We start from the raw sequence: 17265 nt of genomic DNA on the forward strand, positions 1-17265 counted from the left end.
ATCTCTTCTTCTGTCTGTATATTTGACTTGTGGTGTTTGTGATTTGGTGGACTGACACTTTCAGGGAATGATTAGAGTTTCATTTACTGTAAAATAAAGTGCTAAACATTGTATTTATTATTTAAAGTTGGCTTCACTTGTTGCTTTGTGTCTGTCCTCTGCAGAGCTGTTGCTCTCGACAGGAAGAACTTTATCTCATGAGTTTGAACACTGCTCTGTTTATCTCAAGTCATCTGACAATCGGCTCTATTTATAACCTCAGAACACACACACACACACACACACACAATTGAGCAATTAACCACATGAAACCCTGCCTCAGTGCATGTTTTTCTTTTTTTCTTCATTGGAGCAGATAATTACACTATTTACAATAATGGAAAAGAGCTTTTAGCTGCAACACATCTTCTGAATCAAACAGAGAAAAAATAAATATCCAGTTGAAAGTTAATTGTCCGAATAGGAGCGTAATAAGGCGTTAAGTGATTTCGGTTTGTGATCGCCTGACAAATGTAATGCAGTTAAAGTTCAATATTTCCCTCTGAGATGTAGAAGAGTACGAGTAAAAATGAGCAGAGTGTTTCCCTCTCTAAGATAAAAGGTCTAACTTCTCCTACCTGCCAACCTTACTGTGCTTCTCAGTATTTTAATCTGACGTTATAAAACCTGTTGGTTAGGGTGAGAGAAAAACGCAAAACAATCATTTCTTTAAGCAGTTATGAAAGATGAGCCGTGCACACGTTTGAGCTGCGTTTTCATTTTTTATTGCATGGTTATTATAGTGGTTCTGTCACAATAAAAGGTGAAAAAACGGACACTGAGCAGGTTTTTAATACATGCTCAACACAGCACACGTTTATATATTAGGGCTGCTTCCTCTCAGACAATTAGTCGACCAATCGGTCGCTTTAGTCCATGAAGATTTTTGTCTTTTTATGCCGTTTCATGCTGAATGATTTATTTCCAAGAAACCTCTGAGCACATCTCTGGTAAACATAAGATTTAAAGTGGTGCTTTAACATGATTCTTTGTGGAGATCAGTGGATTAAATCAATTAATCCATTAGTCAACACAAAATCGTTTTGTTTGTTAGTCGACTAAGAAGATCTTTAGTCGAGGACAGCCCTTATATATATGTATATGTGTACGTATATATACAAAGAGTTATATAACCATTTTCCTCACATGAAAGCATTTCCAGGCGGTGAGGAGTGAAACAAATACTGCTCTGTGAAAAAAAAGGCACATACAGGCACAAGAAGATACAGCACGACATCTAACGGCAACAGCAGTGAGAGAAATACAGTGAGCGACTCTCTTTCTTTCTTTCTGGACCATCTGGGTCAATATAATTTACCACTGATCCCAGATTAGCACCTCAATCTGCCTCAGAGCAACTCCTTCAACACGGTACCTATAGAATGAATACTTTGAGAATGAATACACACACTGACGGTACCACTGTGGTTAAAGTATCCAGCTGCTGACGTTTAAAACTACATCACGTTTTGGACTTTTTAAGCTGGAAAGGTTCATGTTTGTTTTACTCTCTAACATCCTTCTTATCCTGCCTCCACCTCCTCCTCTTCTCCTACCCTTCATTGGGTAAATTTAATCTAAAATAGAAAACACTACCTGAGGTTGGTTATTCAGCATCTCTATGATATAATATAAAAAATACATTTTGTAATAGTGTAAATTTAAATGTGCTCACAAAGAAACAATTTGCACATCCAACAAGTCGATGCACTTGCGTTGGATTATATCTCAGACTTGAAGGAGGAAAGAAGAAGAAGAAAGGAAAATACTCTTGACAAAGGTGCAGAGGAACTGAACTTGTATAATACAACAGAAAAAGATTTTCCTTCTTCAAGTCAAAAGTGTTAAAATGACCCATTATAAAAAATAAATGTTGCTTTTTTTAATCAGAGAGGCTGCTACTTCCAAACTCGTCCAGTTTGAAGAGTTCAGAAAAAACAGTGACCGACTTATGGAATATATTTATATGAAAACCTACGGTGGCCGAGAAGGGTCAGAACACATACAAAAGCTACAACACAAATACAAAAGCTACAACACAAATACAAAAGCTACAACACAAATACAAAAGCTACAACACAAATACAAAAGCTACAACACAAATACAAAAGCCACAACACAAATACAAAAGCTACAACACAAATACAAAAGCCACAACACAAATACAAAAGCCACAACACAAACGCAAAAGCGACAACACAAACGCAAAAGCCACAACACAAATACATAAGCCACAACACAAATACATAAGCGACAACGGAAGTAGCTAGCTATGTGACAACGGAAGTAGCTAAGTGACAACGGAAGTGAACGTGTTGTTGATAAACGGAGCCGGAGGATGAGCAGAAGGAGAAGTTCTTGTATGAGAAGTAAGTGAAACTTACTTCCCTTGCTAATTATGATTACTGTTGCTATGTGATTGTCACAAATAAGCAATGTTGTTCGATATATTTGTATTTTCACATGTATGTACTCTGCCATTTAGGCTACGAAGCTTCGTAGTGTCTTTTAACGCGCAAATGCTATGTTTAAAGTCTATAGTTTGTCACGTTTAGTGAAGCTGTTAAGCTAAATCACACAAATACTATATTATTGTAACTTGTTAAGCGTATCTCGGCCATTTAGGCTACGAAGCTACAGCTAGCATTTAACTAACGTTAACTAAATGGCGCCCCGCGTCTTTTAACGCGCGAGTCCTACGTTTAACTATCAACTAGCATTACTTGTTAATATATCCATCCTGCGTGTGTGTGCGCACACTCACTTCACTTGGAAGGTTAACATTGTTCAATGTTCTGCACTTGCTTATGGTTATGTGGTACATGAAGCATAGCACTTAAACAAATACAATATAACGTTAATGTTTAGTAAATTGTTTATTTATTTAATGTTTACATTCCTAATGCTCACCTAATGACACTATTTGTTTTATTACAGATAACTACAGTATGTATTGTCCTTTTGTGGGTTCAACCTACATGTAGAAACAGCATTCTGCAGTTCATGTGGCAAGAACATCACATTTCTGCATGATGCTGCTAAGCCTGGCACAAGTGAAGGTAACTATTCAAAGATTCCATCATTTTTATTAATCTTCTATACTCAATGAGTGAAAGGCTGCCACTAACAGTTTTTTTCATTATTGATTAATGTGTGAGTTATTGTCTGGATTAATGGATTAGTAGTTTGGTTTGTAAAATGTGGATCAGTGTTTCCCAAAGCCAAAGAGAATGTTCTCAAATGTCTTTTGTCCCCAACTCAAAGCTATTCAGTTTACTGTCACATAGGAGAGAAGAAACTAGAACTTTTATAAAAATAAAAAATTACTCCAACTGATTGGATTCGGTTTGAAGCAGGAACTGGAAGCACAGGAAATAGTGCACTGGCTACATTCCTGAATTTTCGAAGTTTGAAAGAGAAAGAGAGACAATCATGTCAAAAAAAAAAAAAAGAACCACTGAAAGACAGCAGTGTGAAGGTAACTTCAGTTCAGCTGGTAGTCCATTATGTCATATATTTGCTATGTGTCAATGAACCTACTTCTATGTTTCTCTGTAGATTTCAGTTGGTATTATGCGCATAAAGGATGGAGTGCTGAAACCTGTCAGAGGAATGGTACTACCCTTGTAGTGCAACCAGGGTCGGATGCAGAGCAATTGCGCAAAGCAGCCGTACAGAAAATGAAAGATTTTAACAAAAATTTAGAGGCTGGTCCCTACCTTCTGCTCTACCCTGATGGTACAAAGGTAATAAATATTCCCGGGACAGAAACAGCCTTCTCTCTGAAACTCTACAAGGATGCTGTTGGGAAGGCTTGGCAACGCCTCACATTGTACATTTGTACGGTGGAAGATTTCCTTACTAATTGTAAGTAATTCTGATATCAATAACCAAAGAAAAAAGCTCTCTTAAATTGATTAGTATAAGTAAATTGTCCCATTGTTCATTGTCTAATCTTGTATTTCACAGCTGAGCAATTCAACTCAGACTCGTCTGATTCAGAGGTGATCATTACAAGCAGAAGTGCTGCTGAATTCAATTCAGCTGATACAGTAGTAAGTGTAACATTTGCCATGTTGTACCTGCTTTCATGACTCACGTGCAGGTCAAAGATGGTATGCCCTTTAACAATGTGGTGTGGGTCAGGATGTTCATCAAATGAGAGATACTCTTATTGCTTATATTTCAGGCTATTTCCGTCAAATCTGAAGTGCAGCTGTGATTTGTTTTTACTTTCAGCTATTTAAACCAATCTTGACCAGTACCAGTATTGGTGTTGAAGAAACTCCACACCGTGATCCAGAAACTATGGTAATATGTGGCTCCTATATGTGTAGAGATATTAAAAACTAGAAACTACTATTTAGTTCCCTTAGTGTTTTTATTAAAGTGGCAGAGATGTATGTGTTTGTAGCTTTGTCTTTTAAATATTCTGTAGCTAACTAAATTACATAAAGTAATATGTGACACTGACTTAGAGACCCAAAGTGATAATTGAAAGAGTAGTGCCTTTCTTTATAAATAGGACATCTGATACCCCTATCTTTTATATTCAAGCCCTTCTACTCACAAGTCCAATAACTTGTTTGTCATGCAGATCTTACTTTCCCAAGCAGAAGACTGCCCAGGAACATCAGGAAGTGCATTGGAAACTACATGTTATAGGTATGATGCTTTCCTCTCTAAATTTGGAGATTGATTGATTCATTTGGAGACAAGAACAATGTAAATGTTTCTTAATTTTTCAGAAAATACACAGAACTGTATGCACCCATTATAGTAGAGGATTCAGAGACCTCCGGAGACAGTGATGCTGTCACTCATGATATTTCAGAGGATCCAGAGTAAGAAATCAAGTCACCCTTACTACAACTGTTGTTTTTTCTGGTTAAATGTGTCTTCCACCAAGTATCATCATCATCATCATTACATTCATCATCATCTATTTGTTGGTAGGATAGAACAGAGACCCATTTCAGAAGTGATTGCAAACCTGGCACTCCAGATTGATCGCCACGCAGTCAGCAGATTTCACATTTGCCGCTCTGACATCTGGGATGGTGCCGTCAGAGGATTCAAAAGAGGAACATTCTCTGAAAAGAAGGACCTCCTAGTAAAGTTTTCTGATGATGCAGGCATGTTTGAGGAAGGTATTGATACAGGTGGCCCAAAAAGAGAATTCCTCTCACTCCTGATGAAAAGCCTGAACAAACGACCCATATTTGATGGACCTGCAGAGAGCCGCTACCTTGTCTACAACTCAACAGGTACTGTTTTGTGTGGAGTGTTTTAAAGGAACTACATCATTAACCATGCAATTCTTGTTTAACATAAAAACTGATTTAATATGATTACTATGTATTTTCATAAGCAGCAATCAGAGAGGATGAATATAGTTTGGCAGGAAAGATGATTGCTGTATCCATAGTACATGGAGGACCTGGTCCAAATTTCCTCTCAAAGGATCTGGTCAGCTACATCTCAGGGCAGTCCAGTTTCAACTCATCTATAGGAGACATTACAGATGAGGAAATAGGGAAAGTGTTACGAAAGGTATGAGGGTGTAAAATTCTAGCAAAGGTTGTTGGTTAGTGAAGGGTGCAGTTTTGTCAACTTATTAAAGGTTAAAGGTAGTTTTCTGATATGACTATTATATTGTTTATATATATCAAATGAGTTAAGTTCATCATATATTTTTTAGATACACAATGCATCCTCATTGGAGACCCTGCGAGACCTAATGGTACAGAACAGCACTATGTTGCAGACAGCAGGGTGCTTCAAACATGTAAGGTCAGTTGAGGAAAGGAAGTCGATTGTAAAGGAGTACCTCAGGTGGTACATCATTGACAGAAACCACAGTGCAATTGAAAGGTATTTTTTTGTTACTGTTTTAAAAAATATATTGTTTGCGTTAAAACCTGGTGTTGCTGTCTTGCTGCTATGTAGTGCACATTCCAATTTTCTGGTAACCTGTTGTTGTATTTCAGATTCAAGGATGGGCTTTCCAGCTTGCAGGTGTTAACAGTGCTGCAGCAGCATCCTGAAGTCCTGACACCTGTTCTCTGCCTGTCAGATAAAAAAGTTATCTGCTACGGACATTGAGAATATCTTCCGACCAGAGCTAAGTCTGCGTGGAAGCAACAAGAGGCTACAGGAGAAAAAAAACACTATCTTTCTGGGCAGACTACCTTCTTGATTGTGAAGGTTGGTGAATTTTCTTTTAATTGTGTTATTTTATCCACAGAAATTATAATAAACAGTTCCAGAGTTGTTGTGGATGTTGTTTAATTGCTTTCTACTTTTAGAAAGTCAAAGTGAAGTAACCCTGGAGGAGGTCTTCATGTTTGCCACAGGTGTGCCATGCATACCTCCTGCTGGTATGGAACCTCAGCCACGCCTTCACTTCCTGGCCAGTTCAACGCTCCCTATGGCAAATACATGTGCCAATACTTTAATGTTGCCACTCCTGGAAAACTACAACACCTTTAAGGCAAAAATGAGCTTTGGGATTAAGAATTCCCCTGGCTTTGGATGCATTTAGACAGTTATCAACTGTCAGCCCCTTGAACCATTGTCATTGAATTACCTATGTGGTAAAAGTTGCAGATAAATTAAAAGCTTTTTGTTTGCATTAATAGTAGTGGCCAAATGTTTGTGCCAGTTTTTCAAATTGTTATGTTTGTTGTGTAGTTTGGTTAAATAACACATCACCACTTAAATGTCAGAAGTAGTGTCATTTATGAAACATGGCTGTTAGGGCTGGAAAATATATCAATATTATATTGACATACTTTAGATATACAAGACTAGATATTGTCTTAAATTTTGGGTGTTTATCGCGATATGACACAAGTTTAGTCTTTTCCTTGTTTTTAAAGGCTGCATTATTTGCATTTGCCCACATTACTGTTGATTATTTATCAAAACTGTCATGGTCTTATTTGTGAAAGCACCAATTGTCAACCCTAGAATATTGCTGAAAAATAGACATCGATGTATTAGGTCACAAACATTGTGATAATTGATTTTTTCTCTGTGTAACTAAGCTGTATTTCTTGCATGTTATGTACATTTAGCCGCTTTGATGATAAACATTGTTTCTATTAAAAATAAAATAAGTAAATAAATAGAAATTAGATTGTGGACTCTTGTTTACACTGTATTTAAAGCCATTTAAAAAGGGTTTGTTTATAGACTGTATATTGCCATTTGTATATTACCATTTGTACAAATAAAAAAATAATTTTTGTGAATCAACTAATGCCATTTATTCCCAGATACTTCATGAACGCATCATTTCCCAGATCCACTTTAGCCAATCTGACAGACTGCAGGCCAGATAGCATATGTTGGAGAGAAGCATGAAGAACGGATTGCAATATGTAAAACTTAATTTTAAAATTACAGAAGTAGAGGCAATTTAATTTAGTCTTTTTATTTTGAAAATCTGTACAGTGTTAAGGTTAGTAGCACGAGGTAAAACTTTTTTTAAAAGACATTCATGATTTGTGCAAATTCAATTTATTATGTATTGATATGTTTTCTACATTTGAAGATTTCAATATTAATGACTCAAAATACAAAAGTATGATTTTGGATTTGCCTGTCTGGACAAGGGACTTAACGGCAAAGACTTAAGACTTACTTGCATTTTACAAAACTGACTTGGTCCCACCTTTGGAAATAAGCTACAGTTGTGCTTACACATTTATGAAACCATGCTGAAGTTGAATATATATATATGAATAAATACGAATAAAAAATCTTGTAAATTTCTTTATTTCTTAATTTAAAAAAAAAAAATGGGAAAAATCCAACCTTTAAGGACACCAATTTTCTTTCTGCATGAATAATGTATTACAAATAAATTAAAGTTCTTCCTTAAAATACAGTAGTATACACACCCTGTACTTTACCCCAGTGTACTTATGACCCCTGCATTTTAAGGAAGAACATTTCTTTACAATACATATCCATTCACAAAGAAAATTGGTGTCCTTAAAGGTTGGATTTTTCCCAATTTTTTTTAATTAAGATAAATTTCAAAAGATTATTTTTTATTCCTCTTTTTAGTCAACTTTAGCATGGGTTCATAAACGTTTACCGCAACTGTACATTAAAGATCAGCCATGTTCTTCAGGGTGATGTAGTTCTCTACAGCAGATTCCCATTGTAGAGGAGATGTCAAACCACTTTGTCTCTGCAGTTCTTCAAAGCGAGTTTGCTGTTCATCCTCTCCACCAGGAGTTGCTGGCGCTGGCATGAGGCTGTCAAACTGGCTCAGGGTTTGTGTAGATGCTGGGAATCCACAATTCCTTCCGTTAAATCTAGGAGCATGTAAAAAAAAAAAAAAAATCCAGAATCACTCACTAACAGTTTTCTTTCAAATTTATTTGAGTTATGTTCATTATTTTAGTCACGTACTTCTCATAGGACAATGATGCAGAGACACAAAAAGATACTAAGTCAACATGATCATGAGTTAAAATAAGTCACAACTACATATTTGACCAAAATGCTTGAAGCATGTGTGTATTTTTGTGACAGCTAGATGTTTGATGTGCAATGTTATTGTACTATCTATCCATGAATCCACCATGAACTATAGTTCAAATAAAGTGTTACCTGATTAGGTTTATTTTTTAACATGGTGATGCAATACTCACCTGTGAGGCACATTGTACATAGCCTCTGGTTTACCAGATGGGCATTGAGATTGGCGAACTGGACGAATAGTGTGAGTGTTCCACAATTGCTTGTATTCATCCAGTTCATTCTGCAGGACACCCAAGAAGCAGTATCGCACCAAACTTATGTGTTGATAGCTGCCATTGAAGAGATGCCTCTCCCTCAAGTCACTGAACAGATCCATCCAAAATTGACTCCTAGTTAAGAATACACACATTAACACACTATAATGTCGTAGATATTAGAAAAATGTAGAAAGAAAATAGTCTCAAGCTGACACTAAGGAAATACAACAGCCAACATGAGGCACCCACCAAGCAGGAGTGAGTATTGCCTAGATCAGTAAAACATACAGTAAATACACAAATGTAGTAGAGCATAAATCAATGAAGAATTTAATGTATGAGACAAAAACCTTTGTTTCGAAAGTAGGACCACCAGCTTTCAATGCGCTGGTTGGATGTTGAAGTGCCGTACATGTGGCTTTTGGCTCCTGCAAACTCATCTGCATGCTCTGATCTCAGGGAACAGTGAAGTGATGCCATCAGTCCATTTTCTGTGCCGCAGTCTGTGCGGAGACGCATTGGAATAATTCCAAACTCAGCTACACACTGCATGTAATTTTGAGCAATTATGCCAGGGTCATTGTTAGACTTTCCACATTTCAGCCACATGATTTTTCTAGAAAATCCATCGATACAGCCACTAATTGCAATCCCAAAAGGTTTCATTTTATCATAGCCATCAACATGCCAGACGTCATTGGGTCCCATTGAGTGGTATGCTCTCCGGACGAATCTGCGTCTAGAGCGATTTTCTTTTCCGGACGGATCCAGTTCTCCCATTAGGCGCATCACATCATCTCTTCTGACTATAAGAGAGTACTTCTGTCTCAGAGTCTGACACATTGCTCGGTATCCTAAGAGCTGGCCTGATCCCTTAAGTTCCTCAGATATAGCTGCCTGCACAGTTGCAAACGGAGTGTAGTTTGTCCTCGGGTCAGGCGTGCATCCTGTAGTCTTCTTTTTAAAGTGCTAAGACTCAATGAAATGTTGTGCTTGGTTGCCAGTAAGTCCATTATTACTTCATAACTATGGCCTTCTGTGAAATACTTCTGAATAAGTTCATCTGCCATTGTAGCTTCAGGACCTGATGGGTAGGAATGAGGACATTATATTTAAGATTATTAGATGCACTGCATTAATGTACCGTGTTTTAACTTTTACTTAGCATTGAAGAAACAGTACAGAGTAAAAGATACTCAAAGTCAATTACATTAATTACAATTTGAATTACATTTAATTACAAAAAGTGGTTAACTTCATGTTCATTTGTCAAATAACAAAGCAATCCAGTATCTAATTACACTACATGTCAGAACTAAACATAGCATACCTTCATCTTGAAGACTCCATAAAAACTGAACGTTTCTGCCACATTTCCCACAATATGACAGAACATGTTGAAGGTTCACTCCACAAAATGGACAAAACATAACCTGTTAAAAGACCAAGGAAAGCAAAGTTTTAGACTACAACCAAGGCACATGTTCTCAAACTTGTGGGATGGTAATCTAAATACTCTTCTACACAAAGTTGATCCCTTAATACATTTGTACTGGTGCATACACGGACTCATATAGTTAGTGATTCATTATCTCCCTCCAGGAGTAAACACGAAGCAAGGTCATGGTGAAAATTCTGGGTTTATTTCATTCACACCAACCGTGTATGTATGACAGATTACGCTACTAATACTGTAATAGGCAGCATATTAAAAGGTAACACAATTAGCATTCACTTTAAACATCTGTTTACCGCAACCATTACCACATATGTTATGTATATGTGTTTAAACAGCTTCACTAAACGTGACAAACTATAGCTAGACTTTAAACATAGCGTTAAAAGACGTTACGAAGTTATAGCTATCTAGCTAAATGTTAGCTAGCTAACGTTAGATAGCTGTAGCTTCGTAGCCTAAAATGGCAGAGTACATACATGTGAAAATACAAATATATCGAACAACATTGCTTATTTGTGACAATCACATAGCAACAGTAATCATAATTAGCAAGGGAAGTAAGTTTCACTTACTTCTCAAACATACAAGAACTTCTCCTTCTGCTCATCCTCCGGCTCCGTTTATCAACAACACGTTCACTTCCGTTGTCACTTAGCTACTTCCGTTGTCACATAGCTAGCTACTTCCGTTGTCGCTTATGTATTTGTGTTGTGGCTTATGTATTTGTGTTGTGGCTTATGTATTTGTGTTGTGGCTTTTGCGTTTGTGTTGTCGCTTTTGCGTTTGTGTTGTGGCTTTTGTATTTGTGTTGTAGCTTATGTATTTGTGTTGTGGCTTTTGCGTTTGTGTTGTCGCTTTTGTATTTGTGTTGTCGCTTTTGTATTTGTGTTGTAGCTTTTGTATTTGTGTTGTAGCTTTTGTATTTGTTCTGACCCTTCTCGGCCACCGTAAAAACCAGCGTGATGAACAGAAATCCAGCTTAAATTCACAGCTTGCGTTTTCCTGAGGATGTGTAACTTTTTCGGTGTTCCTGACCTGACTGAGTTGTGTTTTTTTGGATTGAACATGTGCAGGACTCTAAAGCTCCCAAAGAGAGAACATGAGGCAGAGTGAGACATTCATATTCCTTTCATGTTCAGGATAATCAAACTAATGAGTTGGCACATGGACGTGCCTTCGTGTGCATATTAACGAAACAAGCCCATATGTCCTGAACGTGAAAATGGTGTGGAAGCTAGCTGGAATATGATATTTGAGTTAGTTGAACACAGCAGGGAAAGTAAAGAATGTGCAAAGACGCTGATACAGAACTATATGATGAGGTAAGGCTAATATCTGGAATATTAAAGCATGTAAACACAAACGGAGACAAAAGACAGCTGAATAAAATACTAATGTAATCTCGGTCTTCCTGACCTTCCAAATGCTGAATGTGACGGTTTGGAATTGAATGTATGTCACTCTTTCTTCTTTTTTAAAGTGTACAAACTTCATTACCCATAAATCATTTCATGTGAAGGTGTTAAACTCGCTTCTAATCCTATTATTCTTATCCTGCAGGACCACTTCCTGTTTTTAAAGACCCCCGGGTGCTCTTCTCTCTCTGCGACCACGGCAACAGGTTTCACAGTATTAGCGGTTTTGTGGCTCAGCTTTTGTTATCGACGGCGACGGGCAGCAGAGGGACCGCGGCCTCGGCCCTCTCAGCCTCGCCTCCGTCTTTCATCACGTCTGTCCTGGCTTGGCTGTCGGCCAGCTGCTTCTTCTTCTTGGCCTCCTTCTCCCGTGCGTCTGATTTGGACCTGGGGAGAGGCGGGAACTCGCGGCAGTACACCGGCGGCGTCAGGCAGGGCACCAGGTGCACCTCGCCGCTTTCATTCATCAGCTGCACGCAGGTGTAGAAGCTCTGCGGCGAGCGGCTGGTGGCGTCGGGAGCAGCGTCGGGAGCAGCGTCGGGAGCAGGGAGGCGTGGGTGTCCCATCACGCTGTACTCCGTCCCCGGAGACACGATCTCCGGCCGCGGCGAGGAGCAGTAGGGCGGCAGGCTATGAACGTAAAACTTCAGCTGTTGGGCTGTGAGCTGGCAATGGGCCGCCACGGGCGTGACGCTGCCGCGCAGCGCCAACCGGGCGTCCCTCTGTCGGTCCGTGGCCGGGACGCCACAGTCCTTCGGCACGGCCAGATAGACGTCGCTGGCGCTGACGTGTTCCCAGACCTCCTCCGAGTAGCTCGGGGGTCTGTAGCTGTGGAAGTTACTGAAGTGACGGTTCACTTCATCCAAGTTCCCCTTCTGGCGGCGGAAGAGAGGGAGAGAGGAGAAAAGATAAATGAAGGACAGAGCAATAAAAAGGCAAAGGAAGGAAAGACAGATGAAAAAGGGGGAGAAAGAAGGACCGAAAGAGGGAGGAAAAAGACAACAGTAAAAGATATTGAGAGAAAGAAGGCAAAGGAAGTAAATAAAGGTGGAGAAAAGGAAAGATTGAAGAAGGAAAGCGTTATCAAACAGGGAGAGAAGTGAGGGAGAGAGAAGAACAAAGCAAATAAAAAGGCAAAGAAAGGAAAGAGTTGAAAAAGGAGGCGAAAGAAGGACCGAAGGACGGAACAGACTGAAAACAGTGAAAGGTATGGAGAGAAATGAAGAGATGGGAAAGGAAGTAAAAAAAACATGAACAAAAGCAGGATACAAAGAAGGGAAAATACAAAATATAAGAAAAAAAGTGTAAGCAAAAAGGGAGAGAAAAGAGCAATCACACAGTAAACAAAGTAGGAATAAAAGGCGAGAAAGAGAAAGCAGAAGGGGGTGATAGCTACGAGGAGAAAGGAGGGGAAAGGAGAGGAGTTGAAGAAAATAAAACAAAAGAAAATGAAGAAAATGTAGGAGAAGAAAGAGGGAAGAGGAGGAGGGAAAGAAGAAAAGAGAGAAAGCTAAATGTATGGGGGAGAAGAGAAAGAAAAGGATGTATTATACAAGAAAAGATGGAGAGAAATTAAAGGGAGTGAAGAATGGAAATGAGACAAAGGAATAAAATAAGTGTGTGTGTGTGTGTGTGTGTCTGTGTGTGTGTGACCTTCAGGAGCAGTGGGTCGATGCCGAGGATCCGAGGCTTTGGAATGGGCGGCAGGAAGTAGTCTTTTATTCTGAAGAGACAAAGTATCCTCAGATTAGATAATTGTAGTAGTAGTTGTAGTAGTATAGATAGTATTAGTAGTATAGATAGTATTAGTAGTAGAGATAGTATTAGTAGTAGAGATAGTATTAGTAGTATTATTACTCAAGCGGGAGCTCATTTTTAGTGACATGCTTCGACTTTCACACCTTCTCAGGAAGGTGGAAAAACTTTATAGCCACATTTGAAGTTTTTTTTGGTGTTTATTTAATTTGTATATTTATATTAGAAATATAAAATGTCTGAATTTTCCAATCCATAGATGGAAGGTTTTGTCTCTCTGAGCCAAAAATCTCCACTTCAGTACTACTACTACACACACCCAACTTTCCTTTTTCATTCCTCTCTATAGTCTGAAACCTTCAACACAGGGCTGTGTTCACATATGGGTGGTGATGGAGCAGTGGCTATGACTCATACCTTTGGTGTGGGAGACCCTGGTTTGATTCCCACTGCGATACATCAACCAATGTGTCCCTGAGCAAGACACTTAACCCCTAGTTGCTCCAGAGGCGTGCAACCTCTGACATATATAGCAATTGTAAGTCGCTTTGGATAAAAGTGTCAGCTAACTGACATGTAATGTAATGTAATATCATTCACAGCCTGATTTATACAACTTGTCAGTCATAAAAACATGTAGAGAGAATTATTTTTATTTCCTGATGTATGGAGTGATAAAAAGAGATATCCAAAACCCCCGCTGTAAAAACCTTTGACTCTAATATTTTAACAAAATGAATCAAGATGTATGCAATGTATGACATATTTATAAAGAGAAAGCTTCATTTTCTTCACAAAGGAGAGGTGTGTGTCGCCTTCTACTCTTTATTTGTACATTTAAACAAGACATTTTAGAAAACTTAATAACAAATAAAATGTGTCTTAATGTAAGTAATCAACTTATGAAGTTTCATGGTGAGGTTAGTTAAAATATGTCCCCCATTCACCTTTTAAACCGTCTTAAATATAAAAAGCATGTAAAGTCTTCCTCACCTCTTGCTTTGTGGAACGATACCAAAGGTGACAATCAGCAGAGCCACGACCCCGACTCCTGTCACCAGGATCAGCACCAGGAGTTTCCCTGCAGGTTTTAACCACACACACACACACACACACACACACACACACACACACACACACACACACACACACACACACACACACACACATCAGCACCAGGAGTTGTGACAGCCCCATAACAAACTCCACAGAATCTGCCGATTACTTCAACATAAACGTTACCATTACGTTTCATTGTAAAAACTTTCATAACAACAACAACAAAAAAACTGCATTAATCGTTATCATGGTGCCATCTTTGGTGTCATGGAAACAGGCGGCGTACCTGCAGGCGGCCTGGTGGGGATGCTCATCAGCAGCGTGGAGCTCCAGTCGCTCCACAGGCCGTAGTTGTGTGAGCGGCAGCGAACCCGCACCACGTAGTCTCCGACGGGGAGGCCCAGCAGCTCCACGTGGGGCTCCCGCACGGGATACTTCACCTCACACACACACACACACACACACACACACACACACACACCTATCACATACTGTGTATATCACTGATCAATCTGTCTGATCACAAGTGGAATTAGTATCAGATTTATAATTTATCGGACTCTTTAGTCTTTACATTTCTGAGGACACAAAACACTCAACAAACAGCAATTATGTACTAGGAAATCAAATTCCTTCATTTCTTTGGCATAAAGCGGCATTGATAGTGATGTAATAAAGGCATTTTTAAGGATTTTAAAACCAGTTTGGGAGGTTTTAAATGGTAAAGTCTAGTTAGAATTAACCAAATAACATCAATAAAAATTACAATCTAGTGTAACCTTGTGACAAAGCAACAAAACCTTTCCTTAGTACATTTTGAGTGTTTTTACTCATAATAACACCTTAAATGCGGAAAGTTAAGCCAGATTCAACTTTTGGAGAAACGCAACCCGACGTCCCGCTGCGGTGGCCAGTCATGTGACCGGTGGTCAGACTTGTCAGAGTGTTTTGAGGCGGTGTGAGAGTCCCGTACAGGAAACAGGAAACATCACTGCCTCTACCTCTGCCACAAGACAAGTTTTTAAAACCCCAAACACAAGCTGTGAACTGCCCGGGAGTTTGTGGAACAGCTGACTGTTTCCTCGGTCCGTCCGTCTCTTTTCTTTCTCCGGGAAATGAAGCTGCCTTCAAGTGCGGTCGAAAACAGAGATCTATAAACCACCTGACGGAAAACAGTAACTGTGACATATAAAGTGGGGGTAAGAACACAACAGGATGTCACAAATGGGGGATTTAAGTGACACTCCCACAGCTGAACAACCCTGTGGTGAATCGCCGGATCACTTTTCTGGTCTCAACGTACCCGTCTATGAAATTTGTCTTAAATTCAATATATCTTTTGTTATCAGCTCAACGACAGACCAACTTTTAGCCATTATCAGTTCATCTTTCTTCCTATTGCCTTCTTTATCAGACAAATGAAATCATTACTGGGGTCAGTACCTTCCAGTTGTCGCTGTCGGTGACCCGCCTGTACTGCAGCTCGTACACCAGCGTGATCCAGCCGTACTGCAGGTGCGAGGGCACCGGGTACGTCCAGGACAGCAGCGCGTTGTGGCCCATTTCATCCCCGCCGGCATCCGTCAGCACGTAGGTCAGATTCACCGGAGCTTCGGTCTGAACTGTGGACCACACAGACACACACAGAGACCTGTCGGCAAACGCTGAAAAGATGTTTTTGAATGCTTCTGCACGCTTACAAACTCCTCATATGCTCGCAGAAATCCTCTCTGGTGCAGGCCCTGAAGATGATTTATGTATAATGTATTTGTGTATTATGTTTACCATTACTTATTCATACATGAAGTGAATGAATTGCTTCACAAGGCATGTTGTTGTAAATCTTTTAAATCTTTAAAACTGAGCAGGATGCGTTGTTAAAATTAGATGATGTCCTCTATAATTCATGCAGCAGGGAAAAACCTTGTTTACTTCACTTGTTTAACCTTCTGGGGTTCATTTATTATTCATGTTATGTATGTTTATATTTACAGATATGCTTCTTTTTACTTTAAACTGCTGCATGCTCATGCTATCATGCCATATAATGCTCTCTTTTGTCAAGTTGTTCTTACTCCTCAAACCATCACGTTTAAATTGGTCTAAGTTGGTAACTTATGGTTTATTTTACCTTTGCATTACCCTCAATAAATACAATATAACTGTGTTTTCCTTTATGTCTTACTTCAGGGCTACTCTTACTTTTCAATTTTAATGTTTTATTCCAATTTAAATATTTGAATCCTGTATAAAGATGAGGCTTGAATAATCATTGTGGTGTCAAACACACACATTCAAAGTGAGTACCAGGCTGCGTTTTAGACTTAGATAACCAATCATTTAGTCTATCTTGGGAAAACAAATCAACAACTATTGACAGTTAATTCGTTATCTGCTCTTTTCTCAGTTTTACATGATTATAGTTTCAAAATGTTTGTTTTTGAGCATTTAAACATTTCAAGAAAACCTTTTTTTGGACATTTCTCACTATTTTCTAAAATTTTTATAGACTTAAGTATTGACTGATAATGAAAAAAACAATCATCCAATGCGGTTATTTTCTATCAACACGTGAGGAATGACTTTTCAGTCTTACAGCAGCCTGTGGAACGGCGAGGCCGCCCATCTCTCTATCTGCAGCCGCGCGGGGGAAGGACTGAACCACGTCCCTGACCTCCTCTCAACAACTGATTTCTACAGCACATGGATGCACACACGAGGCTGCATGCATATATATATATATATATATACACATACATACATACATACATATATATGACAC

The 17265-nt window shown here is 39.0% G+C and overlaps 1 protein-coding gene and 1 pseudogene across 4 annotated transcripts in view; one reads left to right on the forward strand and one right to left on the reverse strand.

The window, feature by feature from the left end:
• Window positions 1–774: 774 nt before the first annotated feature.
• Window positions 775–17265, reverse strand: part of crfa4 (cytokine receptor family, class I receptor 4) — a 49454-nt gene continuing 32963 nt past the window's right edge. For all 4 annotated transcript variants that reach the window (XM_028572067.1, XM_028572068.1, XM_028572066.1 and 1 more), the window contains 6 exons: window positions 15927–16105; window positions 14770–14923; window positions 14418–14505; window positions 13323–13392; window positions 11210–12544; window positions 775–2013 (listed from right to left, as the gene is read on the reverse strand). In XM_028572067.1, coding sequence (XP_028427868.1) covers window positions 11903–12544; window positions 13323–13392; window positions 14418–14505; window positions 14770–14923; window positions 15927–16105 — 1133 coding nt within the window. In that variant the 3' untranslated portion in view covers window positions 775–2013; window positions 11210–11902. The remainder of the gene's footprint in view (window positions 2014–11209; window positions 12545–13322; window positions 13393–14417; window positions 14506–14769; window positions 14924–15926; window positions 16106–17265) is intronic.
• On the forward strand, window positions 3673–7067 carry LOC114550994 (G2/M phase-specific E3 ubiquitin-protein ligase-like; annotated as a pseudogene).

This window comes from Perca flavescens, chromosome 24, assembly GCF_004354835.1.
Source record: "Perca flavescens isolate YP-PL-M2 chromosome 24, PFLA_1.0, whole genome shotgun sequence".
Lineage (NCBI taxonomy): Eukaryota > Metazoa > Chordata > Actinopteri > Perciformes > Percidae > Perca > Perca flavescens.